Source organism: Cryptotermes secundus, unplaced genomic scaffold (genome assembly GCF_002891405.2).
Source record: "Cryptotermes secundus unplaced genomic scaffold, Csec_1.0 scaffold158, whole genome shotgun sequence".
Taxonomy (NCBI): Eukaryota; Metazoa; Arthropoda; class Insecta; order Blattodea; family Kalotermitidae; genus Cryptotermes; species Cryptotermes secundus.
The window spans coordinates 407,191-434,691 of NW_019722427.1; the positions used below are offsets into that span (position 1 = coordinate 407,191).

The following is a 27,501-nucleotide window of genomic DNA, read 5'->3' on the forward strand; positions in this document are numbered from 1 at the left end:
GAATTAATTGCTAGTTCTGATGCCATCACATTACAGGCTGTTACATCTACATGCCATTTTTTAACAGTTTATTTAATAACATCAGTAGCTCAAACTATAGAGCTGAATGGGAGGGCAATCAGCAAATAATGAACGGGAAAGGAAAATGAAGGAGGTGGCCATGGCCTAATTGGAGAAAACTATTCCAGAATTTGCCTGGAAAGACCACGAAAACTGTAGTCAGGACAGCCAATGTCCTGGCCAAGATTCAAACCAGTTACCTTCCAAATGATAGTTAGAAGCATAATCATTTGAGCCAAATTGCTCAGTTGTATATATCATATTACCTCATGGATGTCACTCAAATGCAAAGAAATGGACTCAGAAAAAGACATGACTATGCTTACACATGCACACACACCTACAGCATATGGCATGGATACAAATGCTCAGTCATATGAACAGAATAATGTATGACTTCATGAAGAGTGAGAGGGTTCTACATCCTTTCATACATATGTGTACATGCTGCTTCAACTTTACATTTTTTTTCTACTTATCACTAAAATACAATCAAACTTCCATTCTTCTACATATACTTTCAGGAATTCTTATTCTAGCAAGTGATAAATATACATTAATTTCATTTGTATGTAAATTATACAAAAGTAACAACTGGAAAAAGAAAAATGCAATTTCTTAAAATATATTCTGTTTGTGCCTCCTCCAAAGGCATTTATTAATTTAGGCTAGCTGTATTTTAATTTTTCACTTGCGTGACTGTTTTACACAGAATTTTTAACGTACATAATGGATTAATTTACAATTATTTTAACATGCTGTACAATGAACGATGAACCTTACCAATAACTTAAAATGAAACAAATTCTATGAAATATGTAGAAAATTATTTTTTACTTTTTGACCCATTCCATACTAATAACAAGTCTGACTTGTTCACAAAGTGAAAGGCCAAACATCTACATCAGGTCTCGTGATTCAACCTTCTCCAGGTATTCTTATTGTTTTGGGGCAGGGCTGGAAATAGGGGTAGATGGAACATACAACTTCTACTTAGTCTTTGAATGCTTCATTTTAAGAAAGCTATTTCCATTGCTCCCAACAGTGATACATATAGAGACAAATACTTGAATTGACTTAGTATCAATTCACTTTTAATACCTGTCATTCCTCATCTTATCTGCTAATCTGGAGCATCTCCCTTAGTTCTGCAAAGCCATTTTCACCCCTTTTGGATGTTTGTATTAGACCTCCCTCAAGAGGCTTTAGACACTTGAAATTGACCCCCAAATCAGTTTTTTGCTTCATGCCCAGCCAATGCTGGATAGATCAGCCAGTATGATAAAAAAGTGATAATATACATTGATGAATTCATTCTTAGCAGACATACAGATATTGTTGGTAAATGTATGACCGCCTCTGTGGTATGACCGCCTCTGTGGTCTAGTGGTCAGCATTCCTGGCTACAGATCCAGAGGTCCCAGGTTCGATTCCCGGCGCTACCAGATTTTATGAGTAGCAGTAAGTCTGGAACAGGGTCCACTCAGCCTCATGAGCATAACTGAGGAGCTATTTCAAGGAAACGGCGGCTCCGGTCTAGAAAACCGAAATTAACGGCCGTGGGGATTTGTTGCGCTGACCATGTGACACCTATCCACTAAAGTTGGCACTAACTTTGCTGGTCCCTGGGTCGGTATACTTCGCTCACGGACTACAGGCCATGGAGTTTTTTTTTTTTTAAACAACAATTATGACTCTCAGAATAATAGCACCATGATTAGGGTGTCACTGATAAACAACAGCTTAAAACGCGAAGAGTACAGGATAGCTCCTGTTGCCTTCATTCATCATATTGCAGTGCTTCAGTTTCCAGACTGTAACTATGACAGTTCTCACCAACTGGTTAGAATGGTCTCCTGCATACTGGAAAGAAAAGGAAATATTAACATTGGTAAAATAAGAGGACTAATGGAATTAGCCTACAGACCGACATTAAGAAGTACTGGAATAATGTCCATGTAAATGCTGTGGTGCATAGTTAACTTCAATTAATTATCTACACCAGCTAACAGACTTCTCAGGACTTACCATCTCACTAATTCCCTAGTACATGACCTTCTGTAAGTTGCCAAAGGTTCAGTGCTGTATGCACTGGACTGGACTGATTTTATTAGCTTGATACTTTGCACATATGATGCAGAAAGGAGTGCAGTTCCATGTTGAAAGAAATGGGATAAATCATGATAAGCTTTTCTCGTTATGTAACGATGGCTTTACACTTTTAAAAGCAAAACTCAACAACAAATAGCTCATGAACTTTTTCTTTCAGAAGTGGTAAATTAAACATATTATAATAACTTAATGTTTCATATCAATATCATTAAAAGAGTGATAAGGTACTGCCCCACCACTCCAAAAAGTACCCAGGCACTGCCTTGGACCGGCCATCCTTTACTACAGCACTGAATATAGAAAAGATTAGGGACTAGGGACTGGTCCTATCAATTGGGCTGAACTGAGTAGGTTTTACCTGAAGATGGGTAGACTCCAGTCTCTGGCACTTTGTGTTTTTGAATAAAGAAAGGATCATCGATAATGTCCAGAAAAATAATGTTTCAATTAATGTAACACTGTTGCAAACTGTTAGAAGATTAAGCGGAGATTTGAATTTTGATTAATACATTATTACATTGCCTATTTTCCAGTTATTCAACAATCATATTTGGGATGCTAGATTTAAATGTGGCTTGAATGATGCACTTAGTTCAGTCAGATTCTTTGAAAAGGCTGTAACTCTATTTTCACAAGGAATAAATAATGCATAAACATAAACTTTTTTTTTTTTAATTTTCATTTCATGCATCCTGTTGTGTTACAATATACAACTTCTTTTATTACAACCGTCACAACACAACTGTATCAATGAGAGTGCCTAGTTTTGGCTCTGCTACATGTTTCGGCTATTAATAGCCATCATCAGGCAAACACATGGCTAACATATGTACACCACTGAACTGCAGTATTAATAAAACTGGACACACTAATATTAACATTGTGATGCATTGCGCTATGGAGGACATCCCCCCCCCCGCCAGCGGTGACGTGGCGGCATCGGAGCACTGTTGCTACTACGGTAACAAGCCAGTCAACACTTCACCCCCCTCCCCCATGGTGACGTGGCAGAGGAGCGGGTGTCAGGCAACCACTGCCGCAGTGACGTGGCGGGGGATGCCGCGGTTACTGTACAGCAGGAAACAACTCTAGACAGCATTGCCCAGCAACACCTGTAAACAGGCGACATGGCAAGAGGGAAGCAAGGTGCTTTCCATTGTCTGGCTGAGGTTTTATAAGAGAACTGCACTGCCTAAGGAGTCAGTTGAATTGGAACAGTCGCCGAGTTCAGTTGTAGCTAGTGAATCGTGAATGCGGAAAGAAAACCAGAATGTGTGATTAAAAGTGATAGTGGGAGAAGCAGTGCTTGAGGTGGAATGAAAATAGAACCGGGATGGTTTTCCCAAAAAAGGTACTGTACATTGCATTTACCGCCAAAGAAGTAACGGGATGCTTTTAAGCCATTTAGAAAAGAACCGGGATGCCATCCCGCCCCACCTCAAGCCCTGGGGAGAAGGTACTGGGAGTGTGTAATAGAGTGACACTGGTATAGCTCCCGTATTATACTGTGAATAAGTGAAGACTACTGAAGACAGAGTGAATAGATTAGTGTGTAGGGTTTGTAAATAAACCAATTAACAATCCGAACGGCGTCATCAGTAGCAAAACACGTTACAATATATTAAAATACTTGATGTAAAAATACAATAAATTAGATATATAAAAACAAAAGTTATAGCATAAAACAAGAATAAAATTCTTCGATTGATGCTTTACATCATCGAGTCAGTTGTTGGTTTTTGTGATTTTGTTGTGTTCCCATGGACAGATTGGAGTATTCTGTATTTTGTATGTATATAAAAAAACTGTTATTGGAGGCTAGTGATATAGATGTAGTAATATAAATGTGAATTACACTGGTCTGATAGTTTAAGGGGTACTGTGCACTGTCAAATGGTTTATCATCCACAAAGGTGTTCAATATTATAGTTCAGTATCAAAACACTGTGTATGTCAGAAGTTTGAAAAAGTTTCTCATAATAAAGAATTGATATATTATGAATTTGGCAAAATTATTATTAGTTTAAGTTAGATAAGAAATGGAATTCACTGTAGAGATTCATATAAGCAGCCATTAACATTTACAAGTGAGAGAGCTGAAAGAAAAGAGGGATAGAATACGTTGTATGTTCAATTGTCAGTCTTCTAAAACATGTGGCACTTGCTTACCTGGACTGGAAGGTGGGGTGACAGTAAGATCACTTGCACTGCAGGCTTCTGCAGTACCACCCCTATGACGTCACATAGCTCCTGGTACTACGAGGATGTCAGTTGAGCGCAAGACCTGAATACCCCGATGAAGGCAACAAACACGTGGCAAACCATTCTGGACCAAATGTCTGCCAAACTATCAATAAATGTCAAGTAAATTTATTTAATTAAACTTAACAACAGTTCTATTTGGAACACCAGCTTCAGGATTATAACACATACAACTTTCAGATTAGTTGCAGGTTGCAGAAAATCACTGTGATAACAATACCACATAACATATGAGATATGGGGTTCTCACAGAGAAGAATATTAATGAAATCATTGCCAGTCTCATCACATAACTGGTTGAACTTGACTGTTTGCCCCTGTCGGTCACATCAAGTGATGGGCTATTGTACATAAAGGTCTTATTAATGTTCATTTGATAAATATGCTAGTAACTGAGATTATATATTACCAAACAGTAAGATGACCAGCGAATAATGAACTGGGAAAAATTTGCAAGGAGGCAGTCCTAGCCTAACTTCACGTATCATCCAAGCATTTGCCTTGAAGGACTGAAGAAAACCACAAAAGACCTCAGAATAGCCAAGATCCAAACAAGTCACTTACCAAATCACAAGCTGTAGTGCCAACTTACCTGAGCGGAGGGCAATGCATGAGAACCTATTACGACAATGATGCGACCTTTGTTGGCCTGAAGTGCACTGAGATCAGGGACTGAAGCAGGGGACCATGGAATATGGATGCTTCCTGGCACAGTGCCACGGTTGTACTCTTCCACTGTACGTATGTCCACAGTAGCTAACTTGGATTTCCTCTTGTAGTGGAGCTCTAGGAGGTCAGCGGCACTAATGCGAGGACACAGTTCTGATTGGAGTTCAGCTACTGGTACAGCACTCATTTCCTATACCCATCAAACACAATAGATATCAGTATATGACATGAAATTGCAGAGAAATCCCCATTTAATATGTGAGACTTGAGATTCCTATAGCAGTGCCTACGAAGAACACTGTTTTCTGGGATGTGACACCATGTAGTCTGGTGGCACTTTATTGATATTTTGGAGGAAAATATTACCTCCCTATTCAGAGTTGAAAAGCAAGCCAAGTGACCAGCAAACAAGAAAAGTAAAAGCTCTGCTTGTTGCTTGCTAGGTTTACTCAGTAAACTTCTATCAGATTACATGATGTCATATCCCATGCATCCACATTTTTAACAAATCTGTACTTACAATACATACATAGTTAACTACTTTATGTATGTCACCTGATGGTACCTATTTACAGTTGAGTACGGCAATAGGAAATAAAAAAAGAAACAAAAATGTGTCTTAATGTAAGTTTGTGTGATATTTATCCTATGACCTGTGTGATGATTACCATTAGTGAAACATGTTTCATGAGAAGGAAAACAAAGTCATGCTCATCTGACAAGAGAGAATTTATGACATGACAGATTTCATGAATACTATATTCTGTATAACCCTACAGAAGAGGTTAGACATATATTTTTAAAGAGTCAGGTCTTGAGTGGAATAAAACAATAAACAACTACAAAAAAATGAAGACTACTGTCTTCTGTGATGTGGCACCATTCAGTCTGGTAGATAAGTACCAACTTTTCAGAGAAACCTACTGTCTCCATATTCAAGGTAGAAGACAACTATATAAATATCAACCCAGGTGAAGGAGATGCCTAGGAAGATCTCTCAAATTAAGGAAAGATTCTGCTTTATAACAGTAACAGGTCACAGAAACTTAATCTGAGAAGGACGTGGATGACGATATTTTGTCTGAGTCAAAAACTTGTTTCCTCTGACCACAGACTGCATCCATGTTTTTTAGTCTTCTATGCAAAAACCTGTAGAGCATTAGAGAAGGTAGTTAGAGATGCAGGCATCAACACAAGGGGAACTATATTCTATAAGTCAGTTCAAATTTTGGCATTTGCAGATGATATTGATACAATTGGTAGAACACAAAATCTATGAAAGAAGCTTTTCTTAACTTTGGAAAGAGCAGCAAAAAAGATGAATCTACGAATTAACCAAAATGAAACAAAGTACATGCCAGTAACCAACAAAGACTGTGCTAATGGACCTGCATATATTGAAATTGGCTCACATAAATTTGAGGTTGTATGTATAGTTTTACTTACCTTTGATAAGAAGTTAACTGTAAAAATGACATCAGTGATGAAATAAAAAAGCTTGTACTTGCAGCAAATAAATGTCTCCGTGCCCTTAGGAAACACCTAAAATCCCAACTAATACCAAGAACCAAAACTATGATGTATAAAGTACTTATAAGATCAGTGCTATCTTATGCCTCTGAGACCTGGCCACTGTCAAGATCGGATGAAAGACTGTTAAGTATATTTGAAAGGAGGATCCTGAGATATACCTTTGGACCAGTGGAAGAAAATGGAATATGGAGGAAGAGGTATAACCATGAGCTATACAAACTATTTAATGAACCAGACATTACTGGATTTATAAAGGTGAAAAGGCTCGAATTGGCTGGACACATAATACATGCCAGCGAGAATAGAACGATAAGAAAATACTTACTACTAAACCAGAAGGAAATAGGAAAGTGGGAAGACCAAGATTGAGATGGGAAGAATGTGTGTCACAGGACATAAGAATTTTGGATGTAAAGAACTGGAGGAATGTAGCATCGAATGGAGAAGAATGGCGAGCAATCCTGAGGAAGGCCAGGGCTCACAAAGGGCTGTCGTGCCAGTGATGATGATAATTATGCAAAAACCTTACCATTACCCAACTGCAGACACCCCCAGTATCATGGCAACATTCTCTGTTCACATGGAAAATAAAATCACATGGAAATACATGGGTTACTTCAAAAGTCATGACAACATAATTTTTCCGAAATTTTGAAAGCTCCAACCAGAATTTCCAAATTTGCCACTGAGAGACAGCAAAATCTGGTTTCTAATGATGCTGCTAGATGATGTGGAAGTCCAAGGACAATGAAGTGAGTCCAGCATGTAGTCAGTGTGATCATAACCTTCGTCGAGAATGAACGTTAGCTGGATAGAACAGCATTGTTACGTGAAAATAGCAGTGCTTCGCGGCAGAAATGCGACTGAATGTCACTCAGAGCTTGTGGAAGCTCTGGTTGATTGTGCTCTACCATGTGGAACTGTTGCAAAGTGGACAGAAGCATTCCAACGTGGAAGAGAAGCGAGTGCCGACTTGCAATGTAGTGGATGCCCTGTGTCCGTTCGTACTGATGTTTCTCATGCCGTGATCGCCCAGTGCATGGAGGAAGATACACATGATACACTTGGAGACTACTCTGAAGGTTGCTAGTCATAATGTAAGAATTCAGATTTAAGTCACATGGAATTTTTTATTTATTAATCACATTTGAATTTTTCGAGGATTAAAGAATGAAAAAAAAAAAACAGTCATTCCGTAATGTGCAATTTTTCTTGCCTACTATACCTACGTCCCTTCACATCTACCTGATCTGACTAAGCCAATCAGAGGGGTATATCATGCCCTTTCATAAGAATATTTTAAACTTTCTTCACTGTAACGTATTTGCTCAAAAGAAATTAGTTGCCATGACTTTTGAAGTAACCCATGTATTATGTCAACTGGAATTGTCTCATCTATTCTAACTGCAACAACAACCTGACTGTAATGAACATTCACATATCCAAGTCTGCTGTTCTTCCTCCTTTGCCCACAAAGGACAAGCTGAGGATTTTAAAGTACTAACCAATTCTGTGTTTGTCTCGTTATCAGGCAGTCTCTCGGGCTGCAGTTCATGTTGCCGGTATGTTACACTGCGAGGGGTGCTGCAATACAGTTCAATTGAGTCGGTTACGCAGCGTTCCATGTCAATCTCTGTAAAAAGAAGAAATATGCATGTCTATGACCAATGAATGAAAGATGCGTCATCATTAGGCTCCTACTCCTTGACGATAAAATATGTATATATTCTTTATTTGTACCGTTTTGGATGAAGAAGTAAGAATAGATAATACTGTACAGTGCTTTCTTTGTGGTATGGAGCAGTACACAGTACCATCATCTTTTCTGAAAATTAAAATATCTGTAATCAAGAACACGTTAAATGCGCAATCAAATACTGATCCAGTGGTATAACATTCATGTCACTTTCCATGAAAATTGAACAATTAGTTCAAAACTTGGAAAGGGAACATGCACATGAGGGTACCAGCACACCAGGCCTCCATACACACATACTAAAAGCACTGTCTACGTATACTACAGGAACATAATGTGAAATAAAAATCAGCAAAAAGTCATAATACCTTATGTATATAATAAATAATTTTCTCATGTTTATACATGCACATCAGAAAAATAACAACAGAAGACAAGAAGTTCTGGGAAAAACTAATTGCCTACTTTCCTTTCATACAACACAGTAAAAGGTAAAGTTATCCCTGTAACAGGCTGTGAAGGCCCATAGGGTTGTGATGCTGTGGCTCCAACATTTTCTCTACACAACTGGCTCATAGATGGTGAAGGTTGTCAGCCTTATGCACCAGCCACCCTTTTACCCCCCCTCCCCAGAAGATTCCTGGTACTCATTTCTGTTAAGAGGCGAGTTGACCCCAGGACCATAGTGCAGCTGGAAGGATTACGTAAATTGAAAAAAAATCCACCTGGGCTGCATAGAAATAGAAAAAGAAAAAACTGGGGGAGGGGACACAGACAAACCATAAGGTGATATCCTAAAACTCAAACTATTTTTTAAAAATAAGGAAAGTAGGGTAAATATGAGGTTTAGGAAAAAAGAGGAGATATCACTGTTTCCTCCCATTATACTAAGTACAGTACAAGGTTACACCACCTTAAAGTTACAATTTCTGTTCAGTTTTCAGAGTAGTATGAAAGACGGGTTTGACCACATGTAAAGAAAATGTACCTTGTAAGCAACTACCTGGCAAGTCAGAAAAGAGAAGGATACATTCATTAAATCCAGATGCCAGCAATGTGTCCCTCAGCTGCTGCAAGACTGCCAACCCAACATAAAGTGGGAATGATGCATCACCAAGAAGAAGTTTGTCCCAAAGATGAAGAATTTTATGTAATGGGAATACATCTGAAATATAAATAGCCTCACAGTTTCCTATATCTAATGTATATATTTTACATACTTTGTATGAAGAATTTAAACATTACAGAGAATGCTCATCTGGAACTGCATGCTTTTCAGTCACAGAACTAAATCTTGTTATGTACAAAAATTAAATTAAATTATATTAAATTAAAGGATAAATGATGAAGTCAATAAATAAGTAAACCGGAAATTAGAAAATGAGAAAATTCCAGTTAATAAACCTCTGTGGAGCAATGGATTCATTCATTCATTCATTCATTCATCTGTAATCTGTCAAGATGACAGGTCCACAGTCTCTTCCAAAACAGTTCCTCCACTTGATGCGATCTAGAGCTTTCTCCTTCAAATGAAAATATCATCTTCTGTCCCCAAGGTCACCCAGCATCTTCTTACGTCTTCTGGTCACTTCTATCCGCCCCTCTATCTTTCCTTCAATAACTTCTTTTAGAAGGCAGTTGCCGCATAAGATATGACAAATCCAATTAGCCTTCCATATTCTTATTTCGTGTAGGATATTCCTCTGCTCACTGACTCTAAATAACACTTCTTCATTTCTCACATAATCGGTCCAACTGATCTTCTCCATCCTTCTCCAACACCACATTTCAAAGCTTTCCAGGTGTTTCTGATCTATTGCCCTAGGTGTCCAAATTAATCAAACTGAGGGCAAATCCTTAAATGAAGGAAGATTAAACTGGAGGTTTTACTGTAACACTTAAAAATGACATGTCACACTTAAACTACCCGCACATCCCACAGATACTGGAACTCTTGCCATGATGCCAAATAAATGTGATCACAATTCTACCTGAAGCACAGTTTAAATTTCATCCAAGACTCTGATTCACTTTCAAAATGTTGTTTTTCCACAGCACAAAATTGTATTTTGTGTAAATTTTATCTTCTAAACATTTTAAGAGGTTATGATTACTGAAATACAACAGCCTTGTATTCAGAATGTGCTTGGTTTGACTATTAGACATGACACCAGCTATCCTGGCTGAGGTTTATTCTGGTTTCTGTAGTCCGTCCAGCCATAAGACAGTAACTTATCAGACCACAACCAACTTCTTCAAAATCTTTCAGATTCATCATTCAACATATATCCTACCATTTTATGCTATACAGCCTAAGATACTGAGATGGTAATAATTAAACCACAAAAAATCTGCATATTTCTAATTTACACATAGTTTTATTGTTATTTTCTAATGGATATCAATTTTACAAAAAACAAAATAACAAATGATGATAGTTTTATAGTTACCTTAGGCTCCCCTTCTTACTGTAATCCATTACTTACGTGAGAACATTGTGAGAAACCAGGGAATGGCAAACAATTCTGGAATAAAGCTAATCCCAGCTAAATGATTTGCTAGGGCTGGATCATGGAATGCTATCAGATGAGAGAACTTGGCCAGATACTCCTGAATCACTGCAGTATTGTCCTTCAAGAAGAAGTTATGCAGGTACTTTGGAATGAAGGCTGACAGACATGCAAATGCTTGAGCTAGACAAAACAGTAAATATACCAGTAACATAAACAACAATTCATAGTTTAACTCTGCTATTTTAACATTCAACTGTACCTCTTAAGAATATGATCTTCAGCATTGTGGCACTGTGTACTCTTGTGGGTAAGTACTGATATTTTTGGGGCACATGCTGCCTCCATCTTCAAGGTTGAAATGTGTAGGTTCAGGAATAAGCTTGGCTATATGGGCAAATTACAGTGAAAGTGGTGATGAGGCCCAAAGAGAGAGGGTAAAGACAAGAGGCCAAAAACTCTCATTATTATGGGCACATTGGTTAATTGTCACAGATGAGAAGTGGAATGAGCTGAATCGGCTTTTCCAGGGATCCCATGTTGTTTTTAGGAGGAAAAGTGGAACTGTGTTAAAAAGACTGACAGAAACACAACTTTTCATGGCCACCATTAGAGGGAAATGTCAACTACAAAAAAAAAAAGGGCGCATCCATTTCTTCCTATTGTCCTTTGTTCATCCCCTCTCACTGGGTCTCATGACAACCACTCTTGTAACCTGACTATACAAATCAGCTTAATCCTATACATACATATTCAATCCTGAAAATGGAAACAGTTCATTCCTCTGAAACATCAGTATCTGCCCACAAGACTACACAGTGCATGATGCAACTCACGAGGCCACAATCTTAACAACTGCTGCCATGAAAACCACAAAACTTACAACTACACCTCATATCTATTATGGCCATCTTCAGGTTCACATATAATTATGTCAGTGTCTATAATTAAGTGTTATTATTGTTTAAAAGTGGAACATTAATTTATCATCATCCAGGAATAAGAGATTTTAAGTCTCCCAGTATGACAGGGTCAATGGACAGATTTCAACTTAGGAGTAACAGTTTTTATCAGCTGACATGATGGGATATCATATCCACAAGTACTCTGGCACTGGTGGTTCAATTTTAACTGTGAGTTTTGGTATAAATATTGCAAAAATGCAACACTATACTGTTAAGGGTTAAATCATAAACACACAAAGACTTTTCATATTTATATACTTGACATGCATATACTGAATGTAAAAATTAATTTAGAAATAGCTTCAAATTGCTGTTATATGCATGTACAACATGGAAAGCATGATGTGGACAAACTTAACTAAGATAATCTTAAGATTCCAAGAATGTGCCAATCACACTCACCTTCACTGTTAAAATTTAGGTACAAGAAGGGTGCACAGAGGGAGTCAAGTCCTTGCCAGTACACATACTGGGGGTGACTCACCACCCAGGCTTTGAGTACACGCTTAAATTTGCGGTGTCCCTCATAAGAAGAAAGCAGTTCATCATATTGGTGACAGCGTGGAATGTCCACCTCAATCTGTTACGTAAAGAGAAGACTGTAAGAACAAATGAAATAGAACATGAACAGTGAAATGATCTTTCTTCACATATACACATGGACACATAAGGAGGAGGACAGGAACAGCAAACTCCACAGAGCAGCAATATTCTTGAAAAGATAACAGTTGCTTAGCTAGTTAATTAATGTGTTCACAAGGGACATCCTTGCTCCTAATCCTGTGTCTGCATATCAGTCTCACAAGTAGTCTCCTCCCTGCAAGTTCTCCAATTAATATCCTGTATTTAATTTTAATCTCTTTAACACTCTGCAGACCAGTCGCATAATATTATGCTTTTTGCTTTTAAACATTTGTGGAACAATTAGGGTGAGCAGAGGCCTTCCTCCAGATCTGAAAGAGGAATCTAAATCCCTGAAATGTGATGAAACCACATTCAGGAGAGAGGGGGATATTCTTCTTCAGTCCTGAAGGGATGCTCATGTTGTGAATATGATTTCCACAATTCACAATTCGAGCATGGTTGACGTTCAAAGGAGACGTGGACAAGTACAGATGCCTATTTGTATTTCTGAGTATAATATGTTCATGAAGGGAGTTGGAAGAGCTGATCAATACTTAGCCTATTATTCTCTTCCTAGGAAAACAATAAAGTGTACAAAGAAAGTTGCCTTGTGGTTATAAATTGTGCCATTTTCAATTCATTTTTGGTTTACAAAAATCTAAACCCTGATTCAAAATTGAAATACAAAGGATTTCTGATGAATGTGGCAAAGGCCCGGGCTACAAACCAGATGGTGGCGGCAGAACCAGAGTCAGACACAGACACAGTGCGACTGGGCCCATCAACTCCCACCCCACTTACGCTTCATGTGGACCCCCCTGGGCGACTCTCGGGTGATATGCAGAAACATACCCTCATGAAAATTGTGAAGAGTGAACATTCCAAGGGGAAGCATCCTTCTGGGCAATGCTATGTTTGCACAGTTCACAAAAAAAGGAGTATGTCTACATTTGCAAGTTCTGTGTAATGCCACTTCACAAAGGGGAACGTTTCCAGAGCTATCACACTCTCAAGCACTTCTAGGAACATTGATAAGTGTTCTCCAAAAATTTTAGTTCATAAAATTAATTAGGAGATTTTAGATTAATTTTTAAAGTGAACAGTGCACAAGTTAGGGTAGTAGGTTTAAAAATGCCGGTCCCCAGGGTGATTTAAATATTTAAATTGCCGGTCCACAAAGTGTTAATACATGCTGCATGCCTCACCCATCTAGTCCTTCATTTAATCATCCTAGTAATATGTGGTGAAAAGTACAAATTGTAAAACTCTTCATTATGAAACTGTGTTTAGCCTTATGTCACTTCTCTTTTCTTAGGTCCTTCCTCCTTTATCTCACACAGCGCACCCACACTGAAAACATCAGGTAAGGAGTGCAGATAATAGAGGTCCTCATTATGTAATTTTCTCCATCCTCCTGTTCCTTTCTGCTTCTATAATGAACTTGTGGGGAAGGAGAAGGTAAGCTGAAGTCCAATGACCTGTCTGTCGGTATGAGTGGGCGTCTCCTTATCAACTGCCACATAGTTCCCATCAATGTCACCATCAACTTCCAGCAGAGCTGCCCAGATGTTTCCACGGTACAAAGGTGGAATGTCTTTGTGAGCTTCTTTAAGGATTGCTGCTTTCTTATAAGGATATCCCTGTATGCAGTAAATAGAGAATAATTGTGGGTAATTACTTTAATTACAAAATTTGACAAAACAGCTACATAAAATTAGGTCTTATTTACTTTTAGTTCATGATGGCTCATTATTACTTCACTTTATTCTCTTACTGATATTTCTGGTGCCCCACTGAAAACTCCAGCATTGTTTTAATCCCTGAACGGATTTAGTCCAATACAACAGTGTTCTGAGGTTTTGGTCTTAGTTGCTCATAAGATACATTGCTATTTTTCTATGAACACTCAAATTGTTAACTCTAAAGAAATGACTTGGCTACAGAAGTAAACAGGGTCTCTATTGTAATAATAAAACCTCTCTCCATTGTGAATTCCAGTTGAAAGATTATTTCTCTTTTACTTTAATTTTGTATCCTGATGAGGGAATTGGATTTTTCAACTGACTTAATACTTCCAGCCACACTATGGTCCTGGGGTTGACTCAGCCTCTAACACAAATGAGTACCAGGAATCTTACTGGGGGTAAAGGGTGGCCAGTGCATAAGGTTGACAACCTCACCACTATCTGTGAGCCGAATGTCTAGAAACTGTGGAAGCCTTGATGTCTTACAACCCTACAGGCCTCCATGGCCTGTTACAGGGATAGCTTTACCTTTTAATTTTATTTTTAATTTAATAATTAACATGCTGTGATAGTATGTGAAACAGTATCATATCTCACATTTGAGCTTCTCACAGTGATAACTATGAAGAGTACAGTCTTGTGGGTTTAACGCCAAGTATCACCAGAGAAAGCCTGACATTTCAGAGGAACATACTGCCTTCATCTTCAGAGTCAAAGAGTAAGTCAAGCAAGAAATCAGTATAAGCAAGCGCCAAGATGACGAACCATATCCTTTGCTCCTGTTAGCTATCTCTGATTCTCTATTTCACTGGCTCTCCCACAATTCAATTCAGGCTTGCACTGGCCTATACAAGGCCTGATTTTCCTTGCATTGTTCACTCTGCTTGCTACCTGATTGTACTGGTTTCCTGCTTGTCTTTGTCTTTGACCACCATGAAGATGGAGGTGATTTATTCCTCCAAAGTCTCAGGCTTTGTCTGAGCTACACAGTGCTACAACACACGAAGACATACTCTCAATGCAATATTTATTTTTTATTTATTTATGGTTTACTTCAGGACATTTTCAATAGCTCCGATCATAATAAAGTGACATGATTATTACTGAATAATAACATGAGAAGGGTGTGGAAACAAGTGGTGTGACCTAATGTGGGGTGCTGTCCTAGAATTTGCCTACAAGGACTGAGGAAAACCACAGAAAACCTCATCAGGATACTTCGTCTCCATCTTGGGAGCCCCCAAACATGAAGTTGGCGGAGTGTTCCCCATCAAACTGTAATGTACATTAAGTACCACATTAATGTGTTCTGTCCATATATATATATATATATATGTGTGTGTGTGTGTGTTCTTTTTTTTTTTATTTTAATTTTTGGCTGTAAATTTAGAGTGAAGATACCATAAGGAACACAGAACAGAACTGATGAACTCAATTAACATATGCCTGATATAGAAATGTCTCAGTAATGAGAATTCAGTATGAATATTCATGTTACCACACAACAAAAACTGAAGAAATTAATTTTTAAATCACTTTTAGAAATGTGCAATATTGCAAATAAGATTATTTTATATGAATTTATTAACAAAGTACTATGTGTAAGTTTCTGGAATTAGTATAAACACCTTTTCTATATATTTCCTTAACATTCAAGGTGCTGACAATGCAGGCATGAGAGAAATTCATACATCAGTAGCATGGCAAGATCCTGGAAAATGCTGATCAGCTCTGAGACTTCCAGGAACAATTTACTGCATGAAGTTAAGCTTACCTTGATAAGTCTATCATAGAGAACAACTCTATGGAACTGATACCCTGTGTCACGCTCTCGGATGACTAATGGAAGAGATGCAGCTTCCAATTGCTCTCCATCCCCTTTTGCAATTATTTCTGATCTAAATTAATTGAAAATGTAAAAAAAAAAAAAGTCTATTAATTTCTACTGAGCTACACAGCATTACATCCCAGAAGAAAGTACTCTTCAACAGTCAGTTATCAATCATAGTGTCCCTTTATAATCTATTGCTGTATAATTTATATTATCAAAATAAAATATCGAAATATGAAGTTATTTTTTTCAAGTAACAGTATTAAGAGAGGCTTTGGAAATAAGCCTACAAACCAAATAACAATCATTTTGAAAATATGTGGATAACATTCAGAATATAAATATAAAACAACAGATATGCATGCTCACTTTGTCTCCACAAGTGGGTAGTAACTTGTGAGTGGTATATGTGCTAATCTCTGATACAGTGTATCTAGTGGAATAGGCACGACTCGTAAATCCAGCATTGAAGTTTGATCTCTCACTTGCCCAAACACTGTTCCTTCCAACAAAACCAGCCTGTAGAAAGCAAAGAACATGTAAATCCATTGCTCCCTGCAGTCATCCATCTTAATTTTAGATTTGAGGATTTCACGGCCGTGACTATGAAGAATGCCGTCTTCTGGAATGTGGCGCCACGCAGATATTGTGTTAACTGACATTTTGGAGGAATATATCACCTCCATCTTCAGGGTATAAGAAATCTGTGAGGAAGCAGCATGAGCAGGTGGCTGCAGCCATGGTGCCACATCCCAGAAGATGGAATTCTCCATCTTAATGTTATCCTCCTACCTAAATGTTCATATTCAAAGCACATCCAGTCACCAACAGACATGATGGATGCATTCTTTTGTGTAAGGTGAAACTATATTAGTTAGATATGAATGTCTTCTAAGAAATAATATCATGCCACATAATGGAGAATTAATGTTAAACCAAAAAATTCTGTTGTTGTCAATCCAAAACCAGCCATACTTTAAAAATTGTGTTCAACTAAATTCATGCACTATAACTCATGTTAGCTGGGGACTGGATGTATCTGGTTTCCCTCCAAATTCTGAATGCTTTAAATTGTAGTTTTCTGCATTGTTACACTACAGCCCATAGGCAGCACATCTAATTTATAAGTAATCATCTCATTATGCAGTACATAAATTTCTGACATTACAAAAGTAAAATGCTGGAACCTGAAAGCATGCTAGTAAATCTACTTTACAGACCTTAAAACCTTGTACCTGTTTTCTCTTGGCAATGGGTTATTAATGCGATGCCCAATCAAGATGGGGGCACACAGTAGCATAGTTGGTTAAGGCAATATATCACAACCCAAAAGATTGTGGGTTCAATTCCCAATGTCACTGCAATTTGAATTGACCTAATCTTTTCAGCTGCACTATGGCCCTTGAGTCGACTCAGCCTTTATCAGACATGAGTACCAGGAACCTTTCTGGGGGTAACAGGTGGCTGGGGTGTATGGTTGACAACCTCACTGTCATCTGTGAGCTGACTGTCCAGAAAATGTGGGAGCTTCGACATCTCACAATCGTATGGACCTCCACAGCATGTTACAGGTATAGCTTTACCTTTTTACCTTTTACTATTTAAGATATCTGAAGAATGACGACCAAATTAAAAAACAATTGTAGTGAAAATCAATAAAGCTAGAAGAGTGCAGATTCTACCATTAGGGAGAGAAACTCTGAAAGTTCTATTTTGTATTATACAATCATACTGTGCACACATTGACATGCATACATGCCAAACTGAGTAATACTTGGGAGATCACAGAAGCCAACTGGTAGTTTCTCGCAGGATGGCGTCCGACCAAGAGTAGGCTGCATGTGTGTAGTGGATGGTAGTCATAAAATCAGCGACAAGTGTACAGTGGGAAGTTCAGAATGACTTACGCTACTGTCAGAGTAACTGCAGACTGGTCTCTGCAGTCTCTTTGATGTCACTCAATTCTGGTGCATTCATATTGGCTCAATACAGCACACATCATAAATAAAACTTTCAGAAGTTTTCTTTCATATGGCAAAAACTGTATTATTGTAGCTTTACTGACTTTCACAACAAAACTTTTTAAAATGTGGTCATTCCTCATCCTGTATATTTTGGTATCTTGAGATATTCCCCTAGGAATGCATTGGCATGGTGATAAAGGATCCTCATTATTTGGACATAACACAAAATGTGTACAAGATCTTAGATTTTCATGGTGCTGAAAGTCTGGACTGTTATTTTATGTGTTGAGTCATCATGTAGTCATTTTCAAGATAGGAGATGGCCTCTGCCCTGATGAAGGCAGCAGGTCTTCTGAAACTTTGGTACCTACCTACACACATACATGACATCACAACCCGGATCACAATGTGATACAAACTTCATTGTTACAACACTTGCATTAACAGACTTACGTTACTTTGAACAGCAGTCTACTTAAACAAGTTGTTACTTACTTTGGGATGGACAGTATGGGCGCTTTTGTACGGATGAGCCCTTGCTTTCTAAGTTCTGCCTGCACGTCTCCGCCAGCAAGATGCCAGAGGTAATAAAGTTCTTGTAAGCTTCGTTCAAAAAGTGGATGCTTTGTATTTTTAGTGACTGGGATACGGCGGGACTGGAATCCTGGGAACACTTGGTACTTCATCTCCTCTGAGGTATGTGTGATTGTATCGGCTTCACACAAATCTTGAAAGAGGGTATGCTGAAGTAACTGGTGTGGTGTGGGACGTTCACAAGGAGAAATACTCAGACACTTGCTGATGAAATCATGGAGTTCAGGTGGCAGCTCCTGAAACACCATCCATACTTGAAAGAAAAATCTCTGGAGAAATAAAATGAATAATAAACCCAATGATGCAATAGAGTATAAGGTGTTGACAATATTTTATGTCACCATCTGCCAAAATGTCCCATAATATGAATCAAAGCTCAGCATGTCAGTTGTGTGTCTAGAACATCTTTAAGGGTATATCATACCTTTAGAAGGCAATCTTATGGAAGAAAAGGCCTGTGTGTTCAGTGAGGTCCCTGGAATTGTGAATTTTATTATAATCCTGTTTGAAAATAGACTGTAGTAACTTCATAATGCTGATGCATTACTATTTGAGAGTGATGCACCCTCAAAAATTGTTCCTACAGGCAATATATAATTCCCAAACACACAGTTATAAAGTGTTGCTTTTCTCCTGAGGCTCTTGTGGGACAACTATGAAGATTCATTGCCTTGGGATATGATGCCACATAGCCTGGTAGATTGTTACCGATGTTTGGAGAAAAGTACCATCCCCGTCTTCAATGTAACTTTGTCCACAACATCAATAACTAGTTACCAGACAGCAGGACTTCATATCCTGAAAGACCTTTACTTGTCATCTATTTCCGTAAATTGAACTGGATCGGCCATACTCTTCGAAAGGAAAATGCAACCAAGAAGGAGGCTATGGAGTGGAACCCATGGGAAAAAGGAAAAGAACAAGGCCAAAGAGGAGTTGGCAGAGAACAATACAAGAGGGAGCCTTGGCTAGTGGGAAGACATGGGGAGAAACTGAACAACTCAGCAAGAACCGTGTAAGATGGCAACACTTTGTTAATGCCCTGTGCTCTGGTGGAAGCTAAAGGATGACGACGATGATGATGATGATGATGATGATGTCATCTTCTTAAATTAAATCCTACTGTTACAGACCTTCCAGCATTCTGCCTGTGACAGGATAAAGCAATCTATTCCTAGGTTGGGAGAATTTAGAAGGCATATTCCACCACCATCAGTGACAGGATATCAACAAGAATAAAGAGAAGGAGAAGGATGGAGAAGATCAGTTGGACCGATTATGTGAGAAATGAAGAAGTGTTATTTAGAGTCAGTGAGCAGAGGAATATCCTACACAAAATAAGAAAACGGAAGGCTAATTGGATTGGTCATATCTTACGCGGTAACTGCCTTCTAAAAGAAGTTATTGAAGGAAAGATAGAGGGGCAGATAGAAGCGGCCAGAAGACGAGGAAGAAAACGTAAGAAGATGCTGGATGACCTTGGGGACAGAAGAGGATATTTTCATTTGAAGGAGAAAGCTCTAGATCGCATCAAGTGGAGGACCTGTTTTGGAAAAGACTGTGGACCTGACGTCTTGACAGATTACATATGAATGAATGAATGCTCATAAAAACCGTCATGATGAGGCCATCAATTTGAATGTTGGTGGCAAATGACTTCTGACAGAAAATAAGAAAGGTTAAAATATGTGGTGCAATCCAAAAGTTCCCGAAATATATTAATAAAAACTATTACATCTTACCTAGATCTTATTCTGCACCACCACCTTCAAAGTAGTCCCCTTGGGAGCGCATACACCGATCCCAGCGTTTCTACCACTTTTCAAATGCATCCTTGAAGTTTTTCTTTGTTAGGGTGTTTAGTAGTGTCTGCATTTCCACTTGAATTTCTTCAACTGTATCAAATCTTCGCCCCTTCAACTTGATTTTCATCTTGGGGAAGAGAAAGAAGTTGCATGGAGCTAAGTCTGGCGAGTACGGTGGGTTGGGAACAACTGTCATCTTGTTTTTAGCCAAAATTTTCCTGCATAATGTAAGCTGTATGTGGTCGTACGTTGTCATGGTGGAGTACCCAGTCGTTTGTGCGCCACTTCTCTGGACGTTTTCTCCTCATGTCCTCCCTCAAACGCCTTAGAACATCGCGATACAACTCTTTATTGACTGTCTGACCAGGAGGGACGAACTCCTTATGAACAATCCCGTCAATATAAAAAAAAACAGATCAACATGGACTTAATGTTGCTCTTGACTTGTCGAGCTTTTTTTGGCCGAGGTGAAGAAGGGCTCTTCCATTGCGACGATCGCTGCTTGCTTTCAGGGTCGTAGCCATAAACCCAACTTTTGTCACCAGTGACAACCTTCGAAAGAAAGTTTGGATCCTCTTGAAGCTGTTGCTGAAGTTCCCTGCAGACTTCCAAGCGATGCTCCTTTTGTTCATTTTGCAGCAGTCGTGGCATAAACTTCACCACAATCCTCCTCATGTTCAGTTCCTCTGACAAAATTCGTTGACATGTACCATAACTTAGTCCCAAGGTGTTACAGAGGTCTTGGATGGTCAGTCTACGATCTTGCAGAATCAGATCCCTAACTTTCGCGACATTTTCTGGTGTTTTGCCCGTTGACGGCCGTCCCGAACGATCATCATCATCAGTCAATGTTCGGCCATTTTTAAAACACTTATACCAGTTGTAAGTTTGTGTCTGGCCTAAACTGTTTTCACCAAAAGCTTGCTTCAACATTTGGTGCGTTTCTGCAGCAGTTTTCCCAAGTTTGAAACAAAACTTTATACAGACAGGCTGCTCTCTCAGGTCAGCCATCGCAAAACAGCAAACTCACGGAAACACAACAATGGAAATACGTTCACCAACAATAAACCCAACCACTCAACTCGACGCCGCTTGCCACACTGATTCAAGAAGGATGTGTGAGGAGACACCTAGCGGTATTTCCATGTACTCATAACCATTTGCGCGCAAAATTCAAATTTCGGTAACTTCTGGATTGCCCCATGTATGTACCATATGAGATCACGAACTAAGCAATATGGGAATAATCTTTCATTACAATGTTACGCTGTTAATGCTTCCTGCAATTTAGTATACAAGCACATCACCTGACACTGGTCCCAACAGCCAAGTTCTCTAGCCAGGCGCTCCAGCACTGACACCTGAACGTGTAACAGGCTCAGCACCTTACGCATACACTGTGCTAACTTTAGGTCATTCCACAGCTGTCTTCCAAGGGCCAGTTCCAGTATAATAATGCCTAAGGACCAAACATCAACCTTGGGACCTGACTTGGTACAACGGCCACTCAGATACACCTCTGGAGCAACATACTTTGGATGCCTGCGAAAAAAGCATGAAAGGACAACACGTCTTTAGATACTGTAAATTGTGTATTTATGGGACAATACTTCAAGACTTTCAAGTCAGGATGGACAGCACAGGTCATGAGGCCCTAAATGAAGTCAAATTCACAATTATGTTAACAAATATTTATTCTAGTTTCAAACTCAGCATAAAGACAATATTCTATAGGATGACAAAATGAAAATGTTAATCCTTTCACAAATAAAAAACAAATTAATCGGTAATAGATACTTACCCAATAGGAAATGACACATCTGTTCCTCCACCAGTCATATAATATAAACCATAGTTGAAGAGCTGGATGTCTCCACTACCTGTGAGTAGCATGTTCTCTGGACACAGACTGCGATGAACAATTCCATGGTCATTGAGGTAGCTTAATGCTTGCAGTGTCTGGTATGCTACCTTGATTGTTTCATCTAAAGATAACTGTTCTGAGTTCAGTGACCGGGGATGATATTCAGACACTACCACAGTACGCTCTGTAAGAAGAAAGCTGTCACTCCAAACATCTTCAGAGCAGATGTGGATGCACTATATAGTATTTCTAAATTAATGAAACAACAACTTAAAAAGAATGTGTTTACAGACTGCTAGCATCTATGCTGCAGCAATCAAGCATTTGTGGCTACATTTAAATTTACTGTATCCTGAAATTATCATTAACCAGGATAGTGTAGTTGGCATAGCGACTGGCTATGGGCACGACTGAGGGTCAAGAGTTTGAGTCCTAACAGGGTCAAGAATTTTCTCTTCTCCAACTTGCCCAGACCGGCTCTGGGTCTGCCCAGCTTCCTATATAATAGGGACCAGGGGATGAAGCGGCAAGGAAATGAAGCTGGCCACTCATTTACATTTACATTTTTTTATCATTTCATGGATCCAATCATCTCCCTGTAGGGCTGGATATGAAACATGTCACATATTACAAATTCATGATGACTACACATCATTCGTCCTTGGTCCAATAAAATACAAAATCAAGCCTGAGACAGAATAGCTCAACTTGTCAGGACAACACACATAGGTCATGGAGAAACCACAATCAAATTCATACCTTGCCATTCAACACATGCTGGCGAGCCATATCATCAAAACAGTTACATTATAAAACATTAAAATTCATAAGAAAAAACAGACATCATACATACTACTACACTTACAAGCAAGTCTCAATAATGTATAATTCATGCACACAGACCATTTATTACCTCTTAACTTTTGAGCCACTTACATGATCGACAAATTCATCAATTGAGTAAAATGTGTTTCTTTGCAAATAATTTTGTAGAACAAGCCTAAATTGCTTTTTATCATTTTTTAAAACTGCGATATTTGATGGAAGAGTATTAAAACGCTTGACAGCTGAATAATACACCCCTCTCTAATAGGATGATAAATGTGTTGAAGGTATATGGAAATTAGTGCCAGGGTTGAGAAAACATGGATCTATACATCTACTCCCCTATATATCTTCATGGTCTAGTGCCTAATTAGTTAAGTGCACAGACAACTTTACTTTAATGGACATTATCAGCACAATTAATGCAAATCTTCTTCTCCTAGCTTCATGTTAATTTTATATATGTCAATGGAAGAGAAGCCCCCAACTTTTTACTTCTACCCTGAATCCTTATTTTTCAGTTCTTTGCTAACTGTTTCCACCCTTGTATTCCAATACCTGGCTGAACCATCTCATTCTAGGTCTCTAGGCTTTAAATTTTATCTTTGATACCCTTCTCAGTATCCTTCTTCTATCCATTTATTTTACATGGTCAGATCATTATAACTGTTTCTCTTGTAATTTTGTTACAAAATTCTGAACTTTACCTTAGTCTCGACAGATTTCTTTTCTAATTCTACCATTTCCTTTCACCCAATTTTTTTCCAAACATATCATTCGAATACCATATACACATTAAGTCCTAGTGTGTAAAGTGTAACAGGAGACATTTTATTTCATTACATTACATAGGTCAGGAGCCAGGAAAGCACTGTCCAGTGCTTCTCAACTGCCAGGCTGTGGCTCAGTTCCGGGCCTTGGCATCAATTATACTGGGCCCTTGTCTTAAAGAAACAGAATATACCAGACCGTGGTCTGACAAAGGTTGAGAACCAATGGCATAGTCACTATAGTCACTGGCTATGGGCTCGATGGCCGAGGGGTCGGAGTTCAAGTCCTGGTAGAGTCAAGAATTTTCTGTTCTCCACGTTGTCCAGACCAGCTCTGGGGTCTACCCAACCTCCTAACCAATGGGTACTGTGGGTCTTTCCCCAAGAGTAAAGCCACCAGGGCATGAAGCTAACCACTCCCCTCCAACTAGTGCCGAGGTCAAGAAAAATGTGGATCTATACATCCACTCCCCTCGGTACCTTCATGACAAAGTGCTTAATTATTTAAGCACAAGGACAACTTAACCTATAACATTATAGAGGTACTCATTGATTTATGCAACAACTGTGTTCCAAAAAAGTGACAGAGGGTGAAACTGCATAAACTGAATAAACTTTCCCTTCTTCCTTAGCATTCCTCCTCTGCAACCCACACAATAATCTACTCCCCCTTCTCTCAACTTCTCTTGATTGAACAGCAAGCAATTTGCTGTAAAGTGAGTGCTATTGTTTTAAATCTGTCTAAATTAGTTAAGAACATTTAAATGTATCCACATTTTCAAACTCACATATAATGAGGAGTAGCCATACAGCATTAGGCACAGAAAAGAGTTATACCTATGACATGGCATGGGAAATATAACAAAGTTATTAGAAAACAAGCACATTTAAATAATTTATTCCTTCTTAGTTCTTAGCCATCTCACATGCAACTTGCTTTCAAAACCTTCATTAGTTTTACACTTTAAAATCTCTTATACATCATTGGTGTATGCACACTACATATTTTGACCAACATTTGTTGTTTTCAGATGTCTCTAAAATGTCTGATAAAACTGCGGTGCTTCCATCCAAAAGTTAAATTTTGGGGGTATGCCCTCGTTTATGTGCCCATATCTCTGTAACATGTATTAGTCTTTTGTGTATAAACATACCATGTTTTCCTCTAATAATGTCCAAGTAAGAGCACAAATATGGATGACTGATGGCCTTCAGAATTTGTGCCCTACCATATATGGTGATGGAGTTGGGTGTCAAAGGCAAACCATTACTACCACAGAGTTCACCCGGATGACTCCGAGCAAAAAATGTCAGCCCTCCAAACTGAGTCCCAATAGTACAAGCTGGCACAGGACTCATTATAATAATGCTGAAATTAACAATTAAAGGTAACAACTGTGAACACCATTTATGGGAATTGAGGTTTTCATGGCGCTGATTAGGAAGATTAATATTTTCTGTGATAGAGAGTTAGCAGAGCTACCAGTGTTTCAGGGAGGCCTATTCCCTCAATCTTCAGGGTAGAAAAGTATGGTATAAATATAGGGAAAGCAGGAGTGGCACATAACAGCAGCAATTATATTTCAATTTATATTATGTGTTATATAAGTATATGGGCCACGCCATAGCTCAAGCAGTTAGTCACTGGCTTCCTACTGCGGCGGCCCGGGTTCGATCCCGGGTCTGGTCAAGTGGGATTTGTGGTGGATAAAGGGGCGCTGGGGTAGGTTTTCTCCAAGTACTTCAGTTTCCCTGCCAATCTTCATTCCACCAACTGCTCCACAATCACCCTCACCTATCATCTTGGGTTGGTACAATAGGCCAGAAGTGGCTGCAGTACAAGGGACTTAGTCCCACCCCACTAGCAACAAAAAAATTATAAAAAAAACATAAATATATGAACTTAATTGGAAAATAATGGATTGTCTCAAAAATTAACTTCTAGTGTTGGCATGCTGGCTACAGAAGCTTCACAATATTAACAGCTGAAATGTTCATTGTCTCCTGCAATACAATTGTTCTCTTTCATATATGACGTAAACATAGTTATATATACAAATTCACTGCACCTGTATACTACAGGTTCCAAGCTTCATTCCCTGCCTCACATTTAGGGCACAATACTTTAAACTGGTTGCAGTATTTAGATATAACCTAAACAAATACAGACAATTGTGGTTTATTGGCTACAACTGCTGCTTTGTATTCAAAGGGTAACAAACTTGAGTCATGACTGCAGTACCACCTACACAAACTGACAATTTGTATGTATTCCTCATTCCTCTAAGGCACACCTTGGGCAATATTCTGAAACAGCCGTAATTGCTTCCTTCCAATTTCTTATAACTCATTACTCAGATCATATCAATTTCTCAGTCAGTAGTCAGATAATGTGGTTGAAAGGTAGTATTATTATTTCAGGGTCAAACGACTGATTCTCAGCCTAGAGACTGGCAATTCTTACTGAGATTCTCTGGGCTTTTCCTCAGTCTGTCCAAGCATATGCTGCTGTTAGAGTACCTTACACAGAAAATGTAAAGTTCCTTCAAAAAACCCAGACAGACAGCAATCAACCCACTGCTCTAGGGTGGCAGATTTGTTGTTCAGGTTCTAAGAATACATATCACAATTGTTGCGACCACAATTCGTTTTGAAAGTTCTGAAAAACGTTACCTGCATGTTCACCACTTATTACCAGATGTTTATTTGTGGTAGCTAACCTTAACGTAACTGTTCTAACCTATATAAACTCGTTTAAACTGTCACTGGCAGGAAAAATCAGCATGTCCAACTGCTCACTGCATAGTAAAGTTATATTAGTTGTTTTTGGGCCATGATTTGTTTCTGTAGTATTATGAGCCACATTTTTAATGTGTGACTTTAATTGGTTATTCCAATTTAATGAATTATCTACATGCTCATTCCTTCTACTCTTTAGATGAATACTTCAATGTAAATAGAGAATGATGTAAAATTAAGTTATATTAACTTTTAAGCTAAATTTCCTGTACTTATGTATGTAACCTTTTGACTTGTTCTGTATCCAAAGGTACTAACCTACTTACGATTTACAGAATGTAAATAAATTCAATTCAATTCAATTCAATACGCTATCCATACCGATATTATACAGCGTCAGATGATTCGTGAATTGCGAGTAATATGGAAGATACGGAAGGTAGTCGTCGTGGGTTAATTAAGTTACTATTCGGCTTTTGCCCGGAGTGACTGACGAAAACTACAATCGAACCGAGCTCCTCAAAACAGAAATTTACAGCGCTATCGCTAGACACACTTACTCAATCTGCGTGGCTTACAGGAACTATTATGTCGCTGGAAATGGAATTGTTTTTCACAACTGGACAGAACTGATGAAAATTATAATAAATCTGATCAAAACGTTTACCAAATGCATAAAAAATCTACCGTTCCTCTATACGAAAGGCCACCATAACCTACAATATATAAACCATACTTACAATCGAACATACTAGCACCGTATTTTCTTTCTGAAATACACAGTTTTCTTCACTATTAAATCTAATTTGATACAAACACTTACAAAGGACCTATAATTCAAAATCCCCTCCATCCACTGTCGATTACTACTCTGCCATCTGCTTTGCAATGAATAAATTACAATTACACAGCCGATCATTAATGCAAAAGATT

At 38.5% G+C, this 27,501-nt stretch overlaps 1 protein-coding gene across 9 annotated transcripts; it reads right to left on the bottom strand.

The window, feature by feature from the left end:
• Positions 1–1,673: 1,673 nt before the first annotated feature.
• Positions 1,674–27,501, bottom strand: LOC111861303 (TBC domain-containing protein kinase-like protein). 9 transcript variants are annotated; one of them, XM_033750270.1, is made up of 16 exons: positions 26,950–27,115; positions 25,737–25,833; positions 24,984–25,198; positions 22,172–22,418; positions 21,678–21,912; positions 18,467–18,801; positions 16,377–16,526; positions 15,951–16,074; positions 13,910–14,071; positions 12,210–12,387; positions 10,819–11,025; positions 9,321–9,497; positions 8,142–8,269; positions 5,027–5,293; positions 4,342–4,519; positions 1,674–1,923 (listed from the first exon to the last, which is right to left on the bottom strand). In XM_033750270.1, the coding sequence occupies exons 3-15, from the start codon at positions 25,186–25,188 to the stop codon at positions 4,412–4,414; spliced, it is 2,523 nt and encodes an 840-aa protein (XP_033606161.1). In that variant the 5' UTR covers positions 25,189–25,198; positions 25,737–25,833; positions 26,950–27,115; the 3' UTR covers positions 1,674–1,923; positions 4,342–4,411. The 9 variants fall into 9 exon arrangements, with proteins under 9 accessions (XP_033606161.1, XP_023701519.1, XP_023701520.1 ...); XM_023845751.2 differs by lacking the exons at positions 25,737–25,833; positions 26,950–27,115 and adding an exon at positions 27,392–27,501; XM_023845752.2 differs by lacking the exons at positions 25,737–25,833; positions 26,950–27,115 and adding an exon at positions 27,309–27,370.